This window comes from Hemicordylus capensis, chromosome 14 (assembly GCF_027244095.1).
Source record: "Hemicordylus capensis ecotype Gifberg chromosome 14, rHemCap1.1.pri, whole genome shotgun sequence".
In the NCBI taxonomy this organism is placed as follows: Eukaryota; Metazoa; Chordata; class Lepidosauria; order Squamata; family Cordylidae; genus Hemicordylus; species Hemicordylus capensis.
The window spans coordinates 20,358,812-20,384,686 of NC_069670.1; the positions used below are offsets into that span (position 1 = coordinate 20,358,812).

A 25,875-nucleotide genomic window follows, 5' to 3' on the forward strand; every position below is an offset into this window, starting at 1 on the left:
GATTCAGGTAAATGCGGTATTTGATTGAACGTATTTATCATACTCTCATTCTGCTTTTCAGCCACAATTGGCTCCTGAAGCAGTTGAGAGGTAAACTAATTATATTATTTTATACCTGTATGGTATAAAATATACAGGTTATACCTGTAGGGGATGTAATAAGGCAGGGCTTGATGGATTCAGCCCTCTGGCTGTTGTTGGATTACAGATCCCATCATCCCCAGCACAGTGGCTGGTGATGGTGATGATGATAATAAATAATAAAAAACTTTGTTAGCCATCCTGCAACAAATGGTTCTCTGGGCAGTTCACAACACAGCATTAAAACATTAAGTAAAAACACATAACATGCAATCACAACACAGCTATACACACACGTACAAACGCGCACATGCACGCACGCACACACACGCACACTGCAAAATACAGTACTAAACAATTTTAAAACTTAGAAATAAAATCAGGGATGATGGCAGTTGTAGTCCCACAAGAGCTGGAGGAATGTGAAGGGAGCACGGAGGTGCTGAGTCACTTCTCTTGGGTGATGTAGCACAGGTTCTTGTCTCTTACTTCCCGAGTGAATCGTAAAGACTGCCAGTGGATGAGAAACACATTTTATCCAAAGATGTTTGGTGGTGAGCTTATTTTACTGGAGAGAAATCAAGAATAAATCATAGGACAGACAATACACGGAAATGGGTGCATAAAAATAGCTACACATAACACACACCATCAGGCAAACGGTTCGAATGGCTTTCTATGCGGGGGTGACAGCCCTCTCAAAACATCTTTAGATGCAATGAATTTTTTAAAATGCTAAGAGCCAGGAAGCTTCAACGGCACCAGGTCTTCACAGCACCTCTGAACATCTCTCGTGTGCATGTGTTAGTGTGTCGGTTCGTAAGCTTGAACACTGAGTCGGCAAAAGTGAGCCGAGAGATTTGTGTTTTTTCTTGCTCTCTTTCCTCCTCTTTATGGGAGTCAGCCTGCTTCGGGGACCCTGAGGGAGCTTCGGAGAAAGAATGCCGGGTGAAATTTCAGTATCGCTAGGCGCCAAATGAATATTTGATGCCGTTTCACAATGTTCTTTCCCTCTGTAGATTCTGCTTGCATTTGATGCCCAGAGTTGCAGAGTCGATTGTTCTGGGCTGGAGTTTGAGAGCAGAGGGGCAGCGAAAGAACAGGGCAGGTTCCCAAGACCTTGATGTGAAGAACAGAGACCTCTGGTGCCCAGTTAGTGGGTGCTTAGACCCTTAGTCTTGTGCAGACCTGGCTTCCAGGCGGGACTCTACCACATATACGGGCAGGATGCCACTCAGCACCAGTTGCAACAGCGAGGGGGTGCTGTTGCCAGGATGCACAAAACTAGGCTTCACTCACTCACTAACTGGCCAGTATATTTGGTTGCCACCAGTCCCTTTCCCTCCTATCCTTTTCTTGGCACACAGGCAGAGGGTTTAGGAGAGAAGTGGGTCTTCTGTCCCTTGCACTGGGAGATGGAAAGCAATGGCGGAGCCCTCTCGTTCTGCTCAGGAAGGATTCCTGCTGTTCCTTCGCTTCCCCCCAATGGCAGCGGAAATGCGACCTCTCGGGAGGAGATCTGTGTGGCGCTGGATGTCCTACTCGCCAGAGTGCTGGGGGTTCTTGCCGCTGGCAAGTGGATTGGTGGATGCCTGGCCCTGCCTGTGTGCTTCATTATTTACATACCACTTTTCAGCAAAAAGGTTCTCAGTGGTTTACAGGAGGAGGAGGAGGAGATTGTTCCCTGTTCCCAAAGGGCTCACAGGCTGAAAAGAAACACAAGGTACATCCCAGCAAGTGCCACTGAAGGTATGCTGTGCTGGGACTGGACAGGGCCGGTTGCTCTCCCCCTGTCTAATAGAAAGAGAATGGCCACTTTAAAAGGTGCCTCTGCCTAGTTAGCAGGCAGCCAGCTGGCCACCTTGGGAAGCAAGAGGCTGGATTAGATGGAGCTTTGACCTCCTCCAGCACGGCTCTTCCAGCGTGCTTAGATATGTTCTTTAAGTGTTGGAGCAAATCAGTGGGGCAGGAAAGGTCTGTCTAGATACGTGTAATGAAGCCTCCACAGATAGGGTCAGTATACCCCAGAGTACTGGGTGTTGGGGACATACAAAGGAGGAGGGCTCTTGCCAGAATAAATGGATGTTCGGTCCAATCCATCTGGTCTCATCTCACGTTGGCTTTTCAGGAGAAGCTGCTCTGGTAGTTGGTGGGGTTAATTTTTATTATTATTTCTGAAAGCTGCAGCTCCCTCCATGCTAATGGGGCTACCTTGGCTGACCAGGGTGAGCACAGCTTGCTGGGGGTGTCTCTTTCCAAGAGCCCCGTCAAACGGAAAGAATGTGAGGGCAGCACTCCTTGACTTCCCAGCCTGCGGGCAGGGCAGAGAGGTTTGATGTATTTGTTGCAGAAGTGACCTACAGTATTAGGGGAAACAATAATGATACTAGGACAGAGATCTGTATACAAGAGACCAGTGTTCTCTGTGACAGGGGTTTTCAGATGTTGTTGACTACAACTCCCATAATCCCCAGTTGCAGTGGCCTTTGGGGATTATGGGAGCTGTAGCCATCAGCCTCTGGAAATATCTGTTACAGGAAACACTGAAAGAGACACTCGTTTTTCGCGGGTTCTCCCTTTGCGGTTTCAGCTGTTCATGGTTGGGCAATATATACCTGGTTATCATCATCATGGTAGGGGTGAATCTTGACCATTTGTGGTTCCATTGCATGCATTGACAGACTTCTGGTGGCATTTCCAACTTCTGGAGGCAGTGTGGAGCCACGTTGGGGCTTCCAGCATGGTTTTTCAGAGGGTACTGTGCTGTACTTTTCTTTGGGGGTTTTGGGGGGAGATTTTTAGCAATTTGCTTTGCACTGAGGGACCTAGCCCCAAGATTCCCACAGGCGCACTTTATTGTGGCTGGGAGTGATGGGAGTTGAACAACAGCTGGAGGGCCGAGTTTGCCCTATAGGCATCTTGGCCCCCAAACCACGTAGGGTTTCAAAAGTCCTAGCCAGCGGTTTGAATGTCATCACCTTGCGATCCAGTGCCGTTATCGCACTTCTGTCCCAGCCTTCCGCAGAAGCACTCGGGACAGTGTGCGTGCGGGGCTATCCCACTCCATCCCTGCGACAACCCTGTGAGGTAGGCCAGGCCGAGAAGCAATGGGGAGAGCGAGCTTGGCGGCTGGTCTCCACCCCCGTCTCCAAGGTCCAACTCCAGGCCGCCCTGACCTGGGGCCTGAGGGTGAACTCACTAGACTGACCCGGTCAAGCCAGGCCATTCTGCAGTCCGATTCCCGTGCCAGCCTTCCAGCTGTGGCGAGCGGCAGAAGCGCCGGCTTTCCAGTGGGGACCGAGAGCCGCCCCACTCGGCTGCCAGTTCGTTGTTCCCAGGCGCACAATGGGCCGATTGGCAGCCGGACGCTGGGCAGCCTCCTTTGCCCGTGACGGGCGCAGCCTCTCGCCGACTGGGAACCGGAGCCGTCGCCCATAATTTAGGCCGAGCTCTGCTGAGTCAGGTTTCTCTTGGCAACGTTGGGAGCGTCTTCTGGGCCGGAGGATATGCCAGCCGTTTGCAGCGGAAAGGAAAGTCGTTTTGGCTTTCCAAGCCCTGTACAAATACTGTTTTCCTCCCCTCATAAAATGCACAGCGTTTTGTATTATTATTATTATTATTATTATTATTATTATTATTATTTCAAGGTTTCTAACTTGTCTGTTGTGGGTGGTGGACACTGGGCAGCCTGGAGTCTTCCCCTTGCATTGAGCCCCTGAAGGGGGGGCACTTTTCACCTTTTTCAAGGGGGGACTGCAATATTTGACTTGGCCATCCTGATCGTCCATGTGTTCATTTTGAAACCAAGTTTCCAGCCCTCAAGACAGCTGAAGGGAAGCCAGGGGGAGGGGCTGAGCAGGACTTGCGACACTTGGTGGGGATTGCCATTTCTCTGCCAGTTGAGAGCATATTTTGCACCTTGAGCCAACAAATATTTCCAAAAATTAAGCACGGCTAGGTCATCCCAGGTGCTTGATCAGCTGGGCACTTGAAAAAATGGACTGCTGGGGTGTGAAATTTGTTTTTCTACCTTGTACTCGGGTGGCAGAAACTTTTGTGTGTGTTCATGTACATAGGAACCTAGGAAGCTTCCATATACCAAGTCAGACCATTGGTCTATCAAGCTCAGGATTGTCTTCACAGACTGGCAGCGGCTTCTCCAAGGTTGCAGGCAGGAGTCTCTCTCTCACCCCGATCTTGGAGATGCTGCCAGGGAGGGAACTTGGAACCTCCTGCATGTGAGTGGGCAGGTGCTCTTCCCATTCCCTAAGGCAAGGATTCTTAACCTTGGGTCCGCAGATGTTGGAATACAACGCCCATCATCCCCAGCCAGAAAGGCTGGGGAAGTTGGGAGTTGTAGTCCAACAACGTCTGGGGAGGGGACCCCATTTTAAGAACTCTTACCACTCCACGAACAAGGCAGCTTTAGGTTTAGGCTCCTTTCCAAATGCGAACCAGGGCAGACCCTGCTTAGCAAAGGGGACAATTCATGCTTGCTGCCACAAGACCAGCTCTCACACTGTGTTTGTGTTTCTCTGTATGTATAGGTTTTTTTTCCCTTTCCCAGGTGTGGAATTGGAGTTTGCTTGGTTTGGGATATTGGGGTGTTCAGTGTGGCCTGTTACATGATTTTTATTTATTTACTGAGATGATTCAGCGCCCCACTCTTCAATCTAGAAAGTATTCTTGGGGCAGCTTGCACCAAATTAAAATCACACGACAAATAGTAAAACAATTAAAGAACCCCGTAAGCCACCTTAATGGCGCAGCGGGAAATGACTTGCCTAAGCAAGCATGAGGTTTCCGGTTCGAATCCCCACTGGTGTGTTGCCCAGACTATGGGAAACACCTCTATTGGGCAGCAATGATATAGGAAGATGCTGAAAGGCATCATCTCACTCTGTGCGGGAAGAGGCAATGGGAAACCCCTCCTGTAAAGCTGGAGAAAAACCAAAGGAAAAACCACAGGGCTCTGTGGTTGCCAGGAGTCGACACCAACTCAACGGCGTAACTTTACCAGTAAAAATGCTAGGCAGCCCAGCATGCAATATATAGGGCAGGAATTAAAACCCACCAAACGAAAAGCCCTGGAGACCACGGGAAAGGGTTTTTAATGGGTCTCCATTAAAATGAGCTCCAGTTCTGTGCCAGGCGAACCTCCCTGAGAGGAGCAGTCCAGAAAGGCCTTAAGGCTGGTCACCCCACTCTCTTCAGCTGGACCCAAAGAAGGACCTCTGGGGAATATCGATCCACTCAGTCGTCTCTCTTACAGTCCCAGACCAGCATAAAACAATACCAAGGCAATGGCAATCTATAAAACGAAAGCAAATGAAGCCCTAGAGTTATAAAATTTACCGCTGCGGGATAGAAGACCTAGATAATGAGGCTGTAAGCCTAGGGCATCTTTAAAATCTAACCAGGCACAGAACTATATTAAAATTTATTATAAGAGCGTGGTATTATAGTAAGATGGTGATGATATATTATATATTATAAATGATACTATATTATAAATTGATGCTACATTAGAAAATTATACAAATGATACTATATATATAAAACAGATATATAGTGATACTATATTAAAGATTATAATAAAAGCTGATTACAGATTACTGTGTTAAAATGATAAAAACGCAAGCATGGGCTTAAAGGTTTGCTATTTTATGCCAGTAATAGAGTAGCTAAAAACAGCAGCAATGGAGGACTGAATGGCCAGGAAGTTCGTGTGCCGTAGCAGGGCTGCAGGCTGCTCACTCTCTGGGCAGAGTTCAGGCTGTCAGAGTCTGTCAGATCCTGCATGCTGCTGCGCAGAGCTGGGCAAAATTATACGTGATGGCAGGATCTGCATCAGAAAGCAGCAGCCAGGTGTAAAAATGGTTTGGAGGACTAGGATACCTAAGGAGTAGCAGCAGGAGGTAATTGGCACGACTGTCTCTGTAGAAGGGGCAGTGGAGAAGGACGTGCGCCGTGGTTTCGACCTGCCCAGTGTCGCAAGGGCATAGTCTGTCTGTGATTGGGGACTGGGGACTATCTTAACGCATGGTCCTTCTGTGGTCAGGAGTGGAACCTCCATATCTAGGAGCAGTCTACCTTGGAGTGTTAGTGGCTGGGGAGCAGCGGCAGGAGAGGGTTAATGCCTTTGGGCCCTACCTGAGAGCTTCCCAGAAGCCTCTCCAGGGCCACCGTTGGAAACGGGTCCCAACTTCAGTCAGACCCAGCTGGGCTGCCCGTAGGCCCTGTAAGCGATGTCCCTGCATCTGTGGAGGTGTCCCGCCTTGTGTTGCAGGTTAAATAAATCCTTGTTCAGTATGCAGATCTCTCCTCTGCAGAGAAGCCTCCTCAACATACATTCTGCGGTTTTAGTGGGGGGAAAAGGGCCAGTCCTCCTGGGGGCAATGAAACCCCTTTCAGCTGCCGTTATGATCCCAGGGATGACCTCAGAGTGGCCCCTCAAGTCCGCTCGCTTCCGCCCCCCAATCTTTTTATTCCTGCCAATAAATTCCAACAGCCAACGGAGCCTTGTTAGGTTGCCTCTGGGAGACAGAAGCCGCCTTGTCCGCGGAGCGGCCGTGCCGGGAGTGCCATGACCCCTTGCCCGTAGATTTACCCCGGGCTTGTCGTTTCTGGAGTGCAGGATATTTCCCTCCCCTCCTGCCTGTTGAAAAGTGGAGGCACGCCTCCTGATTTTATGCCATGGGTCTTGGGGCAGTGAGAGAGAGGGGCGAGGGCTTGACTCTGTGTGTGTGTGTTTGTGTGTGTGAGAGTGTGTGGGGGGGGGCGGGATACACCACCTGCAGAATAGGATTAATCATGTTCTCTCTCATCCCCATATGCTGCTCTTAACATGTTCATAGGCTATAATGAGAAGATATAACATGATGATATCTTTGACCTAGGTTCTTTTTTTATGAGTTGTTAAAAAAAAAAAAAAATCCAATTTAATTTTTTTAAAAAATCTGATTTATTTTAATCCCTGAAGCAGGGTTTAAATCAGGCCTGCTCAATTTAGGGCCCCCAGCTGTTTTTAATCCCCAGCACAGTGGCCAATAGCCAAGGATTATGGGAGTTGTAGGCCAATATCTGTAGGAGGGCCTAAATGGAGCAGCCCTGCTCAAGAGGCAAGAGGCCACTCTGGCCTGTGGGCTTCTCAGCGGCATCTGGTGGGCCACTGTGGAGGCTGGGCCAGAGAGGCCTCCTTGGGCCTGATCCAGCTGGGATGTTCTTATGGAACTTAATGGCTTTATTTCCAAGATTCTTTGGGGGGAAATCAAGGGCTCATTATCAATCCAGAATCCTGCTCCTTTCAGGCAAATACAGGCATAGGCTGCATTTAGCCTCTGTTTTTTAAGGGCGTCTTAAATTCAGTCTGCTATTTGGGTCAGTAACCTGTATATTTTTAGGGTGGGGGCGAGTCCTAAATTCAGAGTTGCCTTCTCTTTGGGTCAATAGAAAGGTAAGCTTGTGTGAGAGAGGCGATGGTGGTGGTTCTGCATTGCTTTTTCGTGTCTTTTAAAATCTTCCTTTCCTAGAGATGGGCCCTCACAGCGGCAACCTTTGTGCTGGGAGAGTCCCTCCTGTGGCGGTTGTTGTTGGGAGGGAGAGGCGAGAGCGAAAGCTGATTCAGAATGATTCATCTCCACGCAGGCAAAAGGCTGGCCGCAGCGGTTTCTCGGCTGGGTTTGGAAAGCGAGTGAAATCCGACGGAGCGGGTGGCAGCGCACAGAGGGCTGCTGTAGGCCAGATCCGGAGGGCCCCGTACTCCGTCAATCCATCAGCCAGTGGATTTGTTGATGGCAAAGGGAGATTTGTGCTCAGAAACCAAGTCGTGAAAAGTGACCTTGCTTGATGGCACCCCGGAAGCAAGCGCGAGTGCTGCTTAGCCCCCTTCCCAGGTGGGAGGAGAGCTGGCCCTGTGGCGGTGAGCGGGGCGTGCCCCCTTTGCTAAGCAGGGTCTAGCTTGGTTTGCATTTGGATGGGAGACTGCGTGCGAGCGCTGGAAGGCATTCCAGGTGGTGTTGCCTACCTCTCCCATCTCCCCCAGCTGAAACACATTGTGCATGAGGATGATGGGAGTTGTAGGCAACAACAGTTGGAGGAGTGCCATAGGCTGCCCACAGTGGAAGAGCATCTGAGGGAGACTCCCCCCTGAAACCCTGGAGAGGCCGCTGCCGGTCAGTGTTGACAGTACTGAGCTAGATGGACCCAGGGTCTGACTCGGTAGAAGGCCGCTTCCTCGGATGGGGCCGTAGCTCAGTGGCCGAGCGTCTGCTTGGCATGCAGAAAGCAGGGCTCAGGTTCAGTCCTTGGCAGCATCTGCAGGTAGGGCCGGCAGAGACTCCTGCCTGCAACCTTGGAGAAGCCGCTGCCAGTCAGTGTAGACAATACTGAGCTAGCTGGGCCTAGTGTCTGACTCGGTAGAAGGCAGCTTCCTGTGAAGGCCAAGCAGGTGAGGAAGAAGATGCTGCCATCCTGAGGCGTCCCAAGGCAGGAGAGGAGCTCTGCTCCCTCCTTCCTTCCCCACTGGCACATGCCCAGAGAGCAGGCTGGGTGTGTGTGTGTGTGTGTGTTTGCACAGGCAACGAAGAATGGGTCCAATGTTCTCCCTCAGATCCTGCATTTCTGTAATGGATCCAGCAGCTGTGGCATTCTTCCGTGTGGCTCACGTCTGGCCTTTCGATGCCACAGGAATTCCAACCATTTTCTCCCCTTTCAGGGAACTGGCGGGGTGGCCTCCATCGGTGGCGGCCTGCCCGCCTAGCTGCTACCGCTTCCAGTCGACCCACGGCGGAGGCGTGATGGCCCCGACTGCACGATTTGGCCCCCTTTCTAATTTTCGTTCCGCACGCTCGGAAAGAATTCAGTTCTTCGTGCGTGCGTGCAAGGGTGATTGATCTCTGTGCCGAGTGCGAAGCGAGCTTCTGTAGCTGCTGGCGGGGCAAGCAGTGGGCGATTCATTCCCCCACCCTCCACCCTTGTGGTTTGCGAGCAGAAAAGCCTCATTAACTGCTAATTGAGTCAGAGTGGGGCAGAGTCTGTTCTGCCGTTGCTGTGTGGTTGTCGTTGCTGCACAGAAAACTTTGGCACTCAGCGCTTGAGCCACCTATACGGGAGGAGAGCTGGTCTTGTGGGTGCAAGCAGGACGTGTCCCCTTTTAGCTAAGCAGGGTCTGCCCTGGTTTGCATTTGAATGGGAGACTATGAGTCTGAGCCCCGGAAGAGATTCCCCTTAAGGGATGGAGCCGCTCTGGGAAGAGCATCTTCGTGTTTGCATGTAGAAGGTTCCAAGTTCCCTCCCTGGCAGCATCTCCGGAGAGGGCTGGGGGAGACTCCCAAGCTCAGGGGCAGCGTGCTAAATTTGGAAGTTCCTGCAAGAGCTGCACGGAGCTTCTGGGTCCACAGCCCAGGGTGCTCCGGCTCAGATGGAGTTCTGGGGGTGGCACAGTTGGCTTGCTGCAAGGACTGTCAGTGGCCGTTTGCCCAGTTTGTGAAATGAGGAAATGTGGCAGGGATTTGCAATTCCACAGTTGGAAAGAGGGTGGGCCGTGCGGAGGAAAAGGTCGATGGTGTGGAGGCTGCAGCTGGTGTGTGGATTTCATTGGGGAGCTGGCCGCCTCTTCTTTCACTTGCTGGGTCTGTACCCCGCTTAAGCCGAGAACTTGCAGCCATTCAGAAAAGCCAAGTACAGCCCTGCTGGATCAGGCCCAAGGAGGCCCATCCAGTCCAGCATCCTGTTTCCCACAGTGGCCCACCGGATGCCTCTGGGTAGCCCGCAGGCAAGAGCGGAGGGCCTGCCCTCTCTCCTGCTGTTGGTATTCGGAGGCATCTTGCCTCTGAGGCTGGAGGTGGCCTGTAGCCACCAGACTAGTAGCCACTGATAGACCTGTTCTCCGTGGATTTGTCTAAGCCCCTTTTAAAGCCAGTAAGAAAGTTAAGGCACGTGTCAGTTTTATTCCTCATAAACTGATTAGTTCAGGGTTGATTTCATTTTTATCCCAGAGGGGCTCAGAACCGCCTTTGTTTTAGCCTTGCAGGGTAGGTTACGATGAGAGGGTTTCATGGCCGAATGGGGACTCAAACCTGGGTCTCTCTGCTCCCAGGCGGAGACTCTAACCCGGGGCTTCACAATGTCTGCCACAAAGCTGCTGTTGGACTAAAGGTGATGTTGTGCCCTCAAGTCGGCGTCGACTCGTGGCGACCACAGAGCCCTGTGGTTGTGTCTGGTAGAATACAGGAGGGGTTGACCATGGCCATCTCCCGCACACTAAAGCTCCTAAAATCCCTGACTGTTGGCCACTCTGGCTGGGGATGATGGGAGTTGTAGTCCAAAAACAGCTGGAGGGCCAGAGTTGTGCAGACCTGCTCTAGCCACTGCACCAGCTCTGTGTGCAAAGCAGAGAATCCTGGGATGTCCAGTGTTTCCTCTCACAGGGATTCCCAGATGCTGTTGACTACAACTCCCAGAATCCTCAAGCAAGAGCCCTTGCAGCTAGGGATTCTGGGAGTTGTAGTCAACAACATCTGGGAATCCCTGTGAGAGGGAACCCTGGAGCCGTCACCCTGCGAGGGAAGTCTAGGTTTCTTCAAAGTTTGTAGCACTGCCCTGAAGACCGGCAACTTTCAAGGAAGCAGTTTGGGAAGCGAATGGCCTCTGAAAGGAAAGATGAAACAGGTGACTGTTTGTTTAAAATATTTATGCCACTCCCCTCCAGGTCACTACAGCTCACCACTGTTGGGGGCGTATAAGCAGGGAATGATGGTGGGGATGGCTGCGTGGGCCACATACACACGTGGACAAATGTGTTGGTACCCTTCCACAAAAAAAGAACTCACAATTGTCTCTGAAATAACTTGAAACTGACAAACGTAATTGGCACCCCTCATGGTTTATTCCGCATTTAACAAAAATCAGACTTTGCTTTAGAGTTTTGATGCAACTGAATATTTCAAATAAGAACACAAATGAAAATGGACAAAAATGATGGGACCCTTAACCTAATATTTTGTTGCACAACCTTTAGAGGCTGTCACTGCAAGCAAGCGATTCCTGTAGCTCTCAATGAGACTTCTGCACCCGTCAGCAGGTAGTTTGGCCCACTCTTCCTGAGCAAACGGCTCCAGCTGTGTCAGGTTTGAAGGGTGCCTTCTCCAGACTGCATGTTTCAGTTCTTTCCATACATGTTTGATAGGATTCAAATCAGGGCTCATAGAAGGCCACTTCAGAATAGTCCAATGTTTTGTTCTTAGCCATTCTTGGGTGCTTCTAGCTGTGTGTTTTGGGTCATTATCCTGTTGGAGGATCCGTGATCTGCGACGGAGACAGAGCTTTTTTCACTCCAGAATGTCTTGATAGTCTTGAGATTTCATTGTTCCCTGCACAGACCCAAGGCACTCCGTGCTAGACGCAGCAAAGCAGCCCCAAAACATAACCGAACCTCCTCCATGTTTCACAGTAGGTATGGTGTTCTTTTCTTTGAAAGCTTCATTTTTTCTTCTGTGGACATAGAGCTGATGTGACTTGCCAAAAAGCTCCGGTTTTGTCTCGTCTGTCCAAAGGACATTCTCCCAGAAGCATTGTGGCTTGTCAATATGCATTTTAGCAAATTCCAGTCTGGCTTTTTAATGACAAAACTGGAATCGCTTGTTTGCAGTGATTGCCTCTAAAGGTTGTGCAACAAAATATTAGGTTAAGGGTCCTATCACTTTTGTCCATGCCATTTTCAGTTGTGTTCTTATTTGAAATATTCAGTTGCATCAGAACTCTAAAGCAAAGACTGATTTCTGTACCTTGTTACATCATCAGCCCATGGCCAGCAGTTTGCATCGTATGGGCCTCCAAGGTGAAGCTAGTGTGATCCCTGGGGACACACCAGGACCTCGACTCAAAGAAGAGCAGCCTGTCTTGGGCAGCCAGCAGCGGTCGCTGGAGCCTCGGGGACCACTACTTTGGGCAGGTCGGAATTGGCCCCAGCTGTACCTCTGAGGCCCGTGTTTTGGAGAAACAACTCTTCTGACACGGCACCAGAGAGGCCAGTTCCCTCCGGCCAGTTGCCTCCCAGCGCCAGGTTTCTCAGAGGCTTCAAGCTGTTCAGCAAAAGAAAAATCTGCATCGCAGTTGTCATCCCCGAGTATTTGACTTGCATTGTGCTGGATCCTCCTGCTGTGTACTCTAAATACATCATAAATAGTTAATTCAGCTTGATCAAATACTCTGGGACAAAAGCAGATCATTAATAGGAATTGGAATGTGCTTTTCCTAACCTGAAACCTGATCCCTTGGAGCCTCTGAGTTAAGCAGCATTTCCATGTCGTGCAAGATTTGCCAGTTCCCTCATACTGTTAGTGTCTTTTGAGGAGCATCTTGGTTAAAACTTCTGTTCCAACACGAACTATTCCAGTTTGAATAAAGTGGCGAATCCTATACCTTCCCTGGTACAATTGGCCACATACAAGTTGCTTCAAATTCTTTCTAAGCAGTGTCTAATTTTGGGTGTGTCTGTGTATTAGAGAAAACTAAGCTTCTAGTCCTCCTGCTTTTGTAGAAGGGTGGGAAAGAGGTGAGTGGTGCTCTCAAGTTTAAAGGCAAGCTTTTGTACACCCTGCATGGATGTATATTCCTCACCCTAGTGTGCTCCAGTTACCCCTCCTCGTGAGATTTTCCCACCCACCCCCCGCTCTCACCCTCAAACTACTGCCTGCTGTAGAACCCCAAAGGATTTTATTTTTTTAAAAAATTGAGTGTGAGGAATTTGATACTGCAACCTGTGAAAGAGAGCTGCTGGCTCGGGTACTTTTTGAGTGGGGGGGGGGTCAGAAAGCAGGCCTGTCAACAACTATTGGCGCAATAGAGCTTCCATGTGCAGGAACAGACTACCTTTGGATACCAGATGCTGGCAAGAAAGGAGGAGACGGTCCCCTCCACACCCACGTGAATGCTCACAGGCATGTGGTAGGCTGCTGTTGAAAAAGCAAGTGTCCAGAGTAGGACAGAATGTGCCAGGTCTGTGTTGAGAAAAGCGAGGGGGCGGGGCAGGGGGGCGCCCGCGTGAGAACTCGTCTGAAGCTGGTTTTAAACTCTTGCCTTTTCTCTCCCCACCTTTCCTTCCTCCTTCCTCCCCTCCCTCCCTGAAACAAACACCTCCCCAACCTCTCATCCATTTCCCAGGAATTGTCATCGAGCTCCGAAAGTCTCGATAGATCATTTTGCTCCGTAAGTGGCCCGTATTTAGACTGCCTTGCCTCACCTCTAGCAGCTGGACTGCCTGCCTCCTGTTTTCCTTTTTTTAATCCCTTCCTTGTGATTTCATTTATTTCTTCCTCAGCAGCATTTCCTCTGTCTCATCCTAAGCTGCTCCGTGGAGCTGCCCGGTTGGCCTTGTTGATGCACCTCGCAGAACGGCGAGGCAGCTCTCTTCTCTCTCCCCCCCGCCCAGCAAGCCCGATCTTGCATTACCAGGAGCCGGCCGATTCTTGGCTGGGCCCCCGACCTCCCATGCTTCTTCACCATTGCATGCACCCTGAGCCTTTTGGCGCTGTGCCTTGGGCGGGGGGGCGGCCATTGCTCTGCATGGCTGTGAGTGTGGCACGAGGCTCCCACTTCACGGATCACAGTGTTTCATGAAAACACATCAGCCGCTTTCCTAGGCCGGCCTTCATCCCTTCTTGCAGCCAAAGTCCAAATCCTGCGTCGTGAAGATAATCGCCAGGGCATTGGCTCAATTCGGTCGTGATCAGCCTTTCGCCCGAAGGTTTCTAGCTCCCCCCCAAAGCCTAGCAGGCAGCTATTAATTAAACCGAGACTAATAAGGTGTTGCTTGCTTGAGGGCTTTTAAAGTGGGGGGGTGGCGGGGGTGGCTCAGCCCTTTCCTTTCCCCGTTGATTTAGCAACTGCCTGGTCTAGTCGCCTGGGGAAGGTTCCGGTGCGCCCCAGGCTGCGAGGCATTTGATCCCCTTGGCTTTCATGAGGACTCTGTGTTTCGCTGACGGGGCTTCAACAGCAAAGCAAAGGTGGGGTGCCCCCAGTAAATTGTGCTGCTTTTTAAAAAAAAAAATGCAAGTACAACTTTTGCCACTTGCAATGTTTATAGCTTGCAAGAGGCAGTCCCTGTTTGGGAGGGAGGGAGGGAGGGGTCACTCTTGCTTTTAAGAGCCGAGACGGTGGTGGCTGCGGCTTCGTTTGCAAGGGCTGCCCACCAGCCCAAAGAGTTTCTGTGCACCCGGGAGGACACCCCCCCCCAAACTCAGCAGGAGTTTTCTTTTTAACGTTGACCCCCCCCTCAAACGGGCCCAGATTCCGCTCCCCCCAGTGGGAAGAGGCCTGTGCCTGCAAGCTGTCCTCGGCCAGCATGAGGGAAGCCACGCGGGGGCACAAACTGCTGCACTGCTCTTTGCCCATTGGGGCCTGCTGCCGCTGCCGGGAGCTTCCCTCCCTCCCTCCCTCCCTCTCTGGCTCGGAGGGAAAGGCAGCGAGATCCTGCCTTACTGACCCCCAGGCCGGGACAGCCTTGCCAGGCAGCGAGTCGATGCCTCTCCCTTCTGGGCAGGAGAATCCTGCCCCTGCCGCGGGGAGCGATGCCTGGCGGACACCCCTGCGCCCTGCCCGCTTCAGGGAGGCCTGGGGAAAGTGTGTGAGTCGTACTCCGGCTGAGCATCGGTTTGGAGGCAGGGTTCCCTGTAACTGGGAATCCCAGGCAGGGTTGTCCACAACTCCCAGCGTGCCCAGCGGCGGAGTGTTTTGGCTTGGGGATGCTGGGAGTTGTAGTCAACATCCAGGACATACAGGGCACATTGCTCACGTCAGGGCCACGTGTGAATGCCTCTGTGCCTCTTACAAGCGTCTGGCTGGCATCCCGATGACCGCTGCGCTGGCACTGTGCAAGCGGGGCGGGGGGGAAGAGCCGTTTGTGCAGATCTCCCCTTTGCTCTGAAGCCCACGGGGCTGCCCGGAAACGCCCCCCTCGGCACCTGCCACCTCCTGCATACAAAGTCGGTGCTCTGCCACTGGGCTTCAGTGCCTCCCAGCATCCCAGCCGGATCCCCCAGGCCTGCGGGTGGCACTAAGAGGACCCTTGCTCAGCCTTGTAATAGTCGCCGCGTCCTTTCCCCAAAGAACCTTCTGCTCCAGATGCGTTGGGCTGGCCTCCCAGTTCTGCTCCCTTCTGCTGTGTCTGGATTTGGCCCACCCTGCGAATGTTGGGCCCTGCATTGTCCCAGCTTGCCAGCTTCTGTGTAATTAACAACTCATAAAACCCTGAACGCCAAACAAAGGAGGAAACAACCATTTTTCATACAGCGGCTTCTCTCAACGCGGCGTGTTGACCCGTGAAAGCCGTTGCTCCTCCCAAGGAAACCTCTCCACCACATTCCTGCTTCTGGAACAGAGGGAGCTGCCTTCTTCCGAGTCAGACTCTCAGTCCACCTAGCTTGGGATTGTCTACTCTGACTGGCAGCAGCTCTCCAGAGTTTCTGGGAGGAGCACTTCCCAGCTGTACTAGCAGATGCTGCCAGGAGTTGAACCTGGGACCTTCCGCAAGCAGAGCAGATGCTCTGCCACTGAGCTGTGCCCCCATCCTCAGAGGAAGCTACCTTCTGCCAGCTTGGACCACTCGCCCGCCTAGCTCAGGACTGCTTACTCTGACTGTGGGTCTCCAGGGTTTCCGATGAGCCTTTCCCAGCCCTCTCTGGAGATGCTGCCATATCCTGAGTCCGACCCTTGCTCCATCCAAGTCTGGGTAGATAATACTGAGCCTATTCCAGGGCTCACACTTCTAGTCTCCCATCCAAATGCAACCAGTGCAGACCCTGCTTAGCTAAGGGGGCCAGTCCTGCTGGCGACCACAAGGCCAGCTCTCCTCTCTTCTGCCTGCAAAGCAGAGGCTTTACCACTGAGCTGCCGCTCCACTGAAAAAGGTGCCTCTCTTCACCCAAGCCTCATTGTGCCCCAGTGTTCTTTGAGTGCCCCCTTCTATACCCCCAGTCCCACTTCTAATGAAAACAACCCACCACCACCACCTCTTTGTATTCTTTCCACTTCTGGAAAAAAGGCCCTCTTAGTGGCAAGCTCTCCCCCCCCCCCCCGCCGCGCGTGCGCCCTGAGCACCAAATTTGGATTTTCTCGGGTGCTTCTGCAGACTTCTCTCTTCTCGGAAACCGGGGTCCCAACCTCTCCCCACAGGGTGCTGTTTCTCGGGCCATCTCCCCATCGCCTTGGGGGTTTAACCCCGTCGCCAGGCAGCAGCTGCTGCTTATCTCTCCATGCCACGCGGGATGTTGAGCTCTTGTTGGCTTCTGCTGGAAACCCAGTTTCTGCTTGGTGGCCTGCCCCAGTTTGCCATCCCAGGCGAAGACAATGGCACTATTACAGAGCAGGCCGTTCAGGCACTCACCCCTGTATTTCACTCGACATCTAATATAACCCCAAAGTCTTTGTAGACAGGGTGGGACTGGGCATTCGGAGCTCAGCATCTGAAGAACACATCTCTTTAGGTTACTTTTTAAAAAGCTAGTTTGTTTTCGTCTTCTTTTAAACATTTATATCCTGCTCTTCCTCCAAGGAGCCCAGAGTGGTGTCTGTGGTTATGTTTATCCTCACAACAACCCTGTGAGGTAGGTCAGACTGGGAGATAAGGGACTGGCCCAGAGTCACCCAGTGGCTGAACGGTGGTTTGAATTCTGGTCTCCCCGGTCCTAGAATTGGAAGTTTGGCTTGTTCCTTTCCCAGCGAAAAGGTCCCTCCCTTGGGCAAGTGGAAGCCAAAGAGAAGTGCTGGTTTTGATCAACTTTGGAATACCTTTCTTACATAAAATTTCAGTCTGGCGAACAACTCGTTTCACAATATTAAAAGAATTGGTTCTGCTTATATACAGCCCTCTCTGCATGTATAAGACTGAGTGTGGGAGTATTTCATACACACACACAACCACACAACACACATATACATGTGCCCCCAAAAGCCACATAAATGCATGGAACCATTACCAAGGCCTCCTTCCAGGCCTCCCATGTTCTCTTCTCCTCTGCTCAAGTAGTAAAAGAGGAAATGCTGCTTGTCTTTTGACATTTTAATTTGGCATGTTTTGATCAGTAGGTCCTCTCATTTGCTGTTTCCTCCTCCTCCTCTTCCAGCCCTTCCCACCAATGCAGAGCTGCCATTTAAAATCAGTTTTTTCTCTTTCTGATTTGAAATTTTGCTCACTCTCCAATCGTACCTTGTTTTGCTCCTGCACGAAGGCCTTCGGTTTCCCTTGATACGGGTGGAGGGGAGAGATGATGGGTCGAATCAGGTGTGTCGGGGGGGGGGCATCTTCAATCAGCAGCATCTTCCTGCCTATAAATCCATTCTGCCTTTTCTGGTTTCCTCGGCATCAGCAGCTGCCCCACTCGTGGGTAGCTCTTCTCCATTTTGCCCTAATGGATTGTCGTACTCTGTAACCAGAAATGATTTCATGTGGATGGGAGTGGTCAACCTGGGGCTCGCCAGCTGTCGGACTACAACTCCCATCACCCCCCGCTGCAATTGGGAGTTGTAGTCCGACAGCAGGAGAGCCTCAGGCTGGCCACCCCGATTTAGACCCCTACTTCGGTTTATTAGAGTGGCTGGCAGGTGGGAGATGGGGGTTGGGGGATCCTTAATGTAGACCTATTGGTTGAGTATTGATGGCACTTGTGGGTCTGTCTCAGGGCTGCTCAGCTTCAGCCCTCCTGCAGATGTTGGCCTACAACGCCCATAATCCCTGGCTATGGGCCACTGTGGCTGGGGATTATGGGAGTTGTAGTCCAAAAACAGCTTGGGGGGGCCTAGGTTGAGCAGTCTTGACCTGGTCTATCTGCTTGGTACTCGGCCAAGGAACGGAGGCCACCAAGAGAGCTCCCTGCCCCATGGAGCTTACAGTCTAAGTTTTAGGAAAGGAGGGAGAGGTAACTTTGAGCAAACCATGAAGCACTTCACACGATACATGCGAAGTGCCTGAGGGGGTTCTGTGGGGATCGCTGGCTTAGATAAGCAGATGAGCAGCCACTCGTATCTGGGCAGCTGGATCTGTCACGGCAGCCGTGTGAGCTCCCTTAGCCCGCTTTCCGTCGATCGTGGGGATATTTATTTATTTATTTATCATATTTTTACACTGCCCAAAACTTACGTCTCTGGGCGGTTTGCAAGAAGATTAAAAGTAAAACATTAATTAAAAAACAAAAACAAGAATTTTAAAAGCAAGAAATTTAAAACACAATTTAAAATTTTAAAACAATATTCTAAAAACAACATTAAAACAATCAAAACAATATCAATTAAAAGTCTGGGTGAAGAAATGTGTCTTTAGAGACTTTTAAAAAATTGTCAGAGATGGGGAGGCTCACTAGGGAGCACGTTCCAAAGCCTCGGGGCAGCAGCGGAGAAGGCCCGTCCCCGAGTAGCCACCAGACGAGCCGGTGGCAAATGCAGCCGGACCTTTCCTGATGATCTCAATGGGCGGTGGGGTTCATGACAAAGAAGACGTTCTCTTAAAAGCCCAGGGGCCAAGCTGTTTAGGGCTTTATAGGTTATGACCAACACCTTGTATTTTGCCCGGAAACATATTGGCAGCCAGTGTAACTCCTTCAGTACGGGAGTAATATGGTCTCTCCTGGATGACCCAGAGACCAGCCTGGCTGCCGCATTCTGGACCAACTGTAGTTTCCGGACTACGTACAAGGGCAGCCCCACATAGAGCGCATTGCAGTCATCCAGTCTGGAGCTTACCGGCAGATGTGCCACTGTTTTGAGGTCTTCTAACAGAAGAATAGCCTCATTGTGATGCAGAGTTTAAGCTTCCTTTAGGTTGCCGGACTGCGGATATTTATCTACTGCTTTTCAGCAAAAGTTCTCAAAGCAGCTTAGACAGGAGGAGATAAGGCATATGTATTTGTCACCGGGACGGAGGCAGTCCAAGGCAAAAGCTCCCCAGACAAGGTGGGTCTTGACTGGGGCAGAGAGGGTTTCCCCCAATAGCTGGGTGTGTTCTGGGCTGGGGTTCCTGGTGCTTCAGATCTCCTCCTGCAGAGGGTGCCACAGAGGTGGTCTTGTGCACCCCCTCTTTCCTTCTCTTCCTCCCCCCCCCCAGCGAGTGGGGCAGAACCTCCTGGGGGTGGGGGTGGGATGTCAACAGAAGGGAAGAGAATGGCGCCTGAAACATGGTCTTCCGCCCTCGCTTGCCAGGGAGCACTTTGGGCTCCCTCAGCACTTTGCCCCCAAGATCCAGGACACTGGGCAAGCCCGTTGCCACCCATGACAGGTTTCCCCCCAGCAACGCTCAGCTGCAGGAGAGTCACGGGCCTCCGGCACATCCGGTTTCCCTGTGGAAAGGGGCCCAGAATCCTTTGCAGTGTGTCGGGGTTCCATGGCCCAGGAGTTCTGCAGACACGTGTTGGTGTGGAAAGTGCCCCCTCAAGGTCTAGAGGCGTCTGGCAGCGGCTGGGCCTTTGTTCTGAAGGGTCGCCTTGCAAAGGCAACATCCCTCGTGCTGAGTGGAATCTGGGGTTGATTAAGTCTCTGTCCGGGCCCTTAAAGCCTGCATTGGACAAAGCCAGTGGAGGGAGAGCCGGACGGTGGCCTTGCACGTGTCCCTCCCCAAGAGGGAAGGAGGAGAGCCGGATGGCGACGTGGTCTAGGAAGGCCTGTCACTGAACCCCAGCCTTGAGAGGCGAGGGCACTGCCTTGAGCCATGAAGCACTTTGTGCCCGCTCAGAGGCAGCCTTCTTGCGGCTTCCTGGGAGGCTGGAGCCTAGAGTAGTGCGAGCAGGCATTGGAGAGGACAGCTGAGTTGTCAAGAGAGCTGGCAGAGGTCATGGGAAGGCATCAAGGAAGGATTCCTCTGTTAATAGTGTGGGTGGGGAGTCCATTGCCCCTTCTTGCAGCCCTGGTCTTAGCACATGGTGTGGTGAGGGGCCCGTCTTCCTGTCTGCTGTGTGTGGACGGAGGATGGTTGGGGCGGGGGGCCTAGCTCCGTGGCAGAGCGTCTGCTTTGCTTGGTTCCTTCCCTGGCAGCATCTCCAGGTAGGGCCGAGTCAGACTCCAGCCTGGAACTTTGGAGAAGCTGCTGCCAGTCAGTGTCGACAATCCTGAGCTAGATGGACCAAGGGTCTGACTCAGTAGGTGGGTGGGGCCGTAGCAAGAGACCCTTGCCTGAAACCCTAGAGGGTGCCAGATAATACCAAGGATCTGACTCGGTGTCAAAGACCCACAGTGCTTTGAATGCCCTCTCACTTCTGTGTGCCATTTTGAACCGATGCCATCCTGATGACGGTACCTCCTTCTACCAAGCTGGGCCGTTGGTCCAGTCTAAACCTGGAACTTAGCCACTGAATGGCCCAGCGGGGAAGTAACTTGCCTAGCAAGCATGAGGTCCCACCCCGCTGGGCTGTTTCCCAGACCCCTCTCTCGGGCGGCAGCGATGTAGGAAGGGGCTGAAAGGCATCCTCTCGTCCTGCGCGGGAGCAGGCAGTGGTAGGCTGTGTCGCCATATATTGGGGGAGTGGGTGGTCTTGGAGGAGGAAAGCAGCTTCCTTGCTTTAAAAGACAGCCCCACTTCGGAAGCTGCCTCCTGCTGAGGCCGACCACAGACTGGCAGCAGCGGCTTCTCCAAGGCTGCAGGCAGGAGTCTCTCTCAGCCCTTTCTGGAGATGCTGCCAGGGAGGGGACTTGGAGCCTAGATGCTCTTCCCAGAGCAGCCTCATCCCCCGCGGGGAAGATCTTCTTCCAGCGCTTACACATGGAGTCTCTTTCTTGTGGCGCGAGCAGCTCTAGGCAAGAAGCTCCTTTCACCGGATGTGGGTTCCCCCCTTTGGTGTGGTGGCTCTGGGTGAAACGGAGCCTCTTCTTGATGTGGCCTGTGAGCGGCCCTTAAACTTTCCCCCGCCTCTCAGCTCGGAGAACTCCAGGTAGGGCAGGCCCTCTTCCTTCTCTCTCACCCCCCCCCCACCCCCAGCATCTTCCCTCCTCGCTAACAGCTTCGGAAGGCACTCTCAGGTGGCTTCGCCCCCCTTCTTCTTTTCATGCTTCCCACCAGCTTCCCCCCTGTCCCCGGTCCTTTCTTTCTCAGCAGTGCTTGGTGTGGTGGTGGTGGTGGGAGCCAGCCTAATCTAACCTCTTGCCTTTGTGATCATCGTGAGTCGGTCAGAGGGGTTTAGAGGGAAGATGGGGTGGGGAGCGGGGCCGAGACGGGGCAGGGTGGGCTTCCTGTCCACAGAGCGGAGCTGGTGGTGTGCTTCAGGCTGCAGAGGGAGGGGTGCTTTGGTCGAACGCTCCCCCCACAGCAAAACAATCCGCCCAAACCTCCTTATCTCTTTGAGGACTAGTCTATTGCGGGGTGTGTGTGTGTGTGTGGCATTTTAAGCCAGCCCACTTGCAGGGGTTGCCACACACACACACACACCCACACACACACCCCTTTACGCATGTGGGATTTCTAAGGTGGTTCTTGCAGTCCAGCCCATTCTTCCCCCTCGGGGCTCCCATCACCTCACTTTGCAGCCCTCTGCAGCCCACGTCTCCCATGGGAAGCAACTGGGCCACCTGCTTCCCACCGTTCTCAGTAATAATAGAATAAAATCTGGCCCATGAACGGGGGAGTCTTCCCAGCACCCAACACACTGCACCGAAGTCCTCTCAACAGCCTCAACAGACTGAGAGCGTTGACAACCCTGTCTTGCCGGTTCAGGCCTGTCTTGCTTCCGGCCCCCATTGCAAGTGTGAGATTTTCCACCTGCTGCCTCTTGACTCACTCAATTCTCTCTTGCCCCACCGCTTCCTTTTTAAGGCTGTGCTGGGAACAGTCTTGGGATGCATGAAAAGACTAAATTTGTTCACCAGCTCTTAGAGCGGGCATATAGGAAGCGGCCTCCTACTGAGTTCGACTTTGGTCCCTCGAAGTTAGTATTGCCGACACTGATTGGCAGCAGCTCTCCAAGGTTTCAGGCAGGGTTTTCCCAGCCCTACCTGGAGATGCGACCAAAGGACTGTCTGCATGTGAACCATGAGTTCTGCCACTGAACTATGACTCCTTTGGGGGGGGGCTGAAACATGAAGCTGTCTTTCGCTTTCCTTCCTTGAAGAATCCAGGGTATCTTGCAGTGCTAAGCACCAGTTAAATCCTTCTTGTGTTTTTTTTTTAAGCAAAGCAGAATTTTCTTCTCCTTCCCAGGCTTTAAATTAAGGAGAAAACACACACAAAAGGCCAGCATTGAGGAAATACTTGTTAATGATTGGGGCTGAAAAGTGTTGGAATTCAGCTCAGCTTGGTCCTGGCTTGGAAGATCGCTAGGCTTCTTGCACCCCCTGCTGGCTGTTTGGGACAGAACAGCCTCCCCCCCTAAAAAAAAACAACCCAAAAAACCCCAATCGTGTTACTAAAGAGCATCAATGAAAGTTCAGAAGTTCCTTCCAAGCCCCTGGAGTTTGGGGTTTTTTTTTTTAGATTTCCTGGACTACTTTTGGGGTGGGTGGGGTTAGATTTCAGATATTGTGTCCAGTTTCAGGTGGGGAGGGAAGCCTCAGTCTGGATTACCGGTTTTTGTGAGAATGAGAGTTCGGGGTCCCTAGAGGCCATCTAGCCAATCCCTTCCCTTTGAACTCCTTCGGCTGTTAATAAACACACACACACACACCGCCCGAATGTATGTAGTTCCTGAAGGGTGGTTGACTTGGTGCTTTGTCACAAAACCAAGTCAAGTGGCATCTTTCCCAAGGACTAACCAGGTCGACCTGACTTGAGCTTCTGTGGCAATAGCCCGCGAATCCTCCCTCCCTCTCCTGACCACTAAAGGAGAACTAAGGTGAGCAGAGGGATCGTCGAGCCCCGACCCCCTTCCTCCAGCAGTGGAGAAAGGGAGCCAGGGGCACTCTGATCTCTTCTTCTAGCTTCCCCTTCCTCTCTGGGGGTGGGAGGCTACAGTTCCCAACAAACATAGCTTCTCCGAGGCTGTGTTTGCACATGGCGAGTGTCGTCCTGTGCAACCTTACAGGCTCAGGCAACCATGTGGAGGGCAGAGCTAAGCGATCACCAGCCTACATCATCCAGATGCTGGGCACTAAGATTAAGGAAGGGCTATAACTTGCCTGCCTGCTAGTGAATTTTCCTGAAGCATCCGGGCACTGGTGGGTGATTGACCGAAGACTAAGCTGGCTAAATGTCGGTTGCCTACCCAGCCTGGTAATTCCGATGGTCTTGTCAAGCTAGAAAAGCTAGCTCTGTAGAGCGCCAACACTGAGCAGGTTTCTAGTCCTCAAAGCAGGCACCCTCCCTACAAAACCTGGCTCCAACGTTTCTCTTTCCTTCTTCCTCACCCCCTCCCCAAATGACGACCACCTCATGCAGCCTGTCCGCCTCGCCCCAGAGAGAGAATTCATCAAGTCGCTCATGGCCATCGGGAAGCGCCTGACGACGCTGCCGACCAAGGAGCAGAAGACGCAGCGGCTCATCTCGGAGCTCTCCCTGCTCAACCATAAACTGCCAGCCCGTGTCTGGCTCCCCACCGCCGGCTTTGACCACCACGTGGTGCGGGTCCCGCACACCCAGGCTGTCGTGCTGAACTCCAAGGACAAGGTATGGAGTGATTTCTGGTTGCCACCAATCCTTCCCATCCCTTGGATCATTTTTGGGCACACGGGCAGGGGGCTCAGGAGAGAAGCGAATCTTCTGTCCTTTGCTCTGGGAGACGGTAAGAAACGTTGGGAGCCCTCTGCTCCTGCTCAGAAGGGGTCCTGGCTCTTTCTCCAAAATGACCGTGGGGAGGAGGTCTGTGTGTTGCTGGGCGTCCTGCTCGCCAGAGGGGAAACTTGCCCCTGGGGAGCAGCCTGGTGGGGAGTCCTGCCTTCCCGGGGTTTTTCTGCAGGAACATTTCAGCTGCATGGCTTTACCCTTTTGGTTCCAGCATCAGACATTGTCTCCACAGCAGTCTCACCTGGGGTTGAGGCTCGATTCCAAAATGGAGGCGAGGCTGTCCTGTAGCAGCCAGGGTCGTGAGCCAGTGAGGGGTATGGCCAGTGTTCCCCGTAATGGGATTCCCAGATGTTGACTACAGTGGACATCCCCGGCTGCAACGGCCTCTGGCTGGAGATGATAGTTGTAGTCAGGGCTAGGGATGTGCACGGAACCACTGAGCTGTGGGGTTCCCGGTGGGGGTGGCTCTTTAAGGTCAGGGGAGGGTGCACTTATTCCTCTTGCCACTTTCCCCCCGCCGGCAGCTCCGTTTATTTGCCAAAATTAGGAGCCAGCGTGGTGCAGTGGTTAGAGTACTGGACTAGGACCGGGGAGACCCGAGTTCCAATCCCCATTCAGCCATGAGACTTGCTGGGTGACTCTGGGCCAGTCACTTCTCTCTCAGCCTAACCCTACCTCACAGGGTTGTTGTGAGGAGAAACTTAACTATGTAGTACACCACTCTGGGCTTCTTGGAGGAAGAGCGGGATATACAATGTAATTAATTAATTAAATCAATAAAATCCATGGGGCGGCAGGGAAGATTTTGGCAAATTAACGGAGCACCGGCGGGGGGAAGGGTAAATGCGCCCTCTCCCGCCCTTAAAGAGCCACTGGCACCGGACCGGCGGAACCACCGGTTCTCTGAACCGGTTCGGAGGCTCTGGACTGGTTCCGTGCACATCCCTAGTCAGGGCTGCAGAAATAATCGTTTGTTTGTTTAAAATATTTCTATGCTTTCCAAAACTTGCATCTCTGGGCAGTTTACAATGAAAATTGTAAACTACCCAGAGGCACAAGTTTTTGGGGAGAAAACTGTACTAGTCTGTGACGAGTGCAAAATGAAGCCCGATGAGTGAAAAACTTCCCCATGAGCAGTGTACCAACTGATTGGGGGGGCGGGGCGGGGTTTTTTACAACCCTTGCTAACTATGTGAAGGAGACTGGTACCGAAATAACGTAGGAGGCAGGAGGAGCAAAGCTGTGAATAGCCTTGAAGGTGAAAAGACATTGGTGGATGTCGACTCAAAACGCAAAAGGATCTCGGCAAAACTTCCCTTCCGGTTCTCGAGACACTGTGAATGGATCCATCGTCTCCCTCCCACTCACCCACCCCCTCACTTTCCCTCCCTCTTCCTAGGCGCCTTATCTAATCTATGTAGAAGTACTTGAATGTGAAAACTTCGACACCACTAACGTTCCGGCCCGGATCCCGGAGAACCGCATCCGCAGCACACGGTCCGTGGAGAACCTTCCGGAATGTGGGATCACGCACGAGCAGAGGGCCAGCAGCTTCACCACTGTCCCCAACTACGACAACGACGACGAGGCTTGGTCTGTGGATGACATCGGGGAGCTGCAAGTGGAGGTAGCCCCCTCCTAGGAAAGGAGACTGGGGGGGGGGACAAGGCCCAGCCCAAAAGGGAAAGGGGGAATTATAGCCCATCTCGGAATAAGGGGCAGGCTGTGGGGCAGGAGCAGCTTGGGTTTTGACTCCTGCTGTTGGTCTGTGATGTTTGTTTATCATCTCATTTGTTTCTAATGAATCGTCGGGTTTTTAAACACTGAAAAGCAGTATACAGAGATCAAAGATGTATGAGTACGGCCTCCTTTTCTTGGTGGGCCCGGGCATGGCAATGCCCGGCTCCGTAATGTCCGGAGGTAAAGGAAAACCCACCCAGTGTTCTGTCTTCGGTGCCAGTGGCATCCCCATCTGCTGGTTCTATCCTCAAGCACTAGGACACGGAAAAGAAAAAAGGGGGAAAAAGATGTATGAGTATGAATACAACTAATATTGTACGAATACAGTGAATATAAACCGCTTTTCAACAAAAGTTCCCAAA

At 52.2% G+C, this 25,875-nt stretch overlaps 1 protein-coding gene and 1 non-coding gene across 7 annotated transcripts in view; both read left to right on the forward strand.

Moving 5' to 3' along the window:
• Positions 1 to 25,875, forward strand: part of PI4KB (phosphatidylinositol 4-kinase beta) — a 55,239-nt gene that overhangs the window by 14,659 nt on the left and 14,705 nt on the right. For 5 of the 6 annotated variants that reach the window (XM_053278152.1, XM_053278151.1, XM_053278150.1 and 2 more), the window contains 2 exons: positions 23,429 to 23,656; positions 25,173 to 25,400. In XM_053278152.1, the coding sequence (XP_053134127.1) occupies positions 23,429 to 23,656; positions 25,173 to 25,400 (456 nt within the window). Of the gene's footprint in view, positions 1 to 13,245; positions 13,291 to 23,428; positions 23,657 to 25,172; positions 25,401 to 25,875 lie in introns of all 6 variants that reach the window. The other variant, XM_053278154.1, reaches the window with a different exon arrangement.
• Positions 25,638 to 25,778, forward strand: LOC128337744 (small nucleolar RNA SNORA57). Its single transcript, XR_008312426.1, has one exon. It is a non-coding gene; the product is annotated as a small nucleolar RNA SNORA57 (small nucleolar RNA).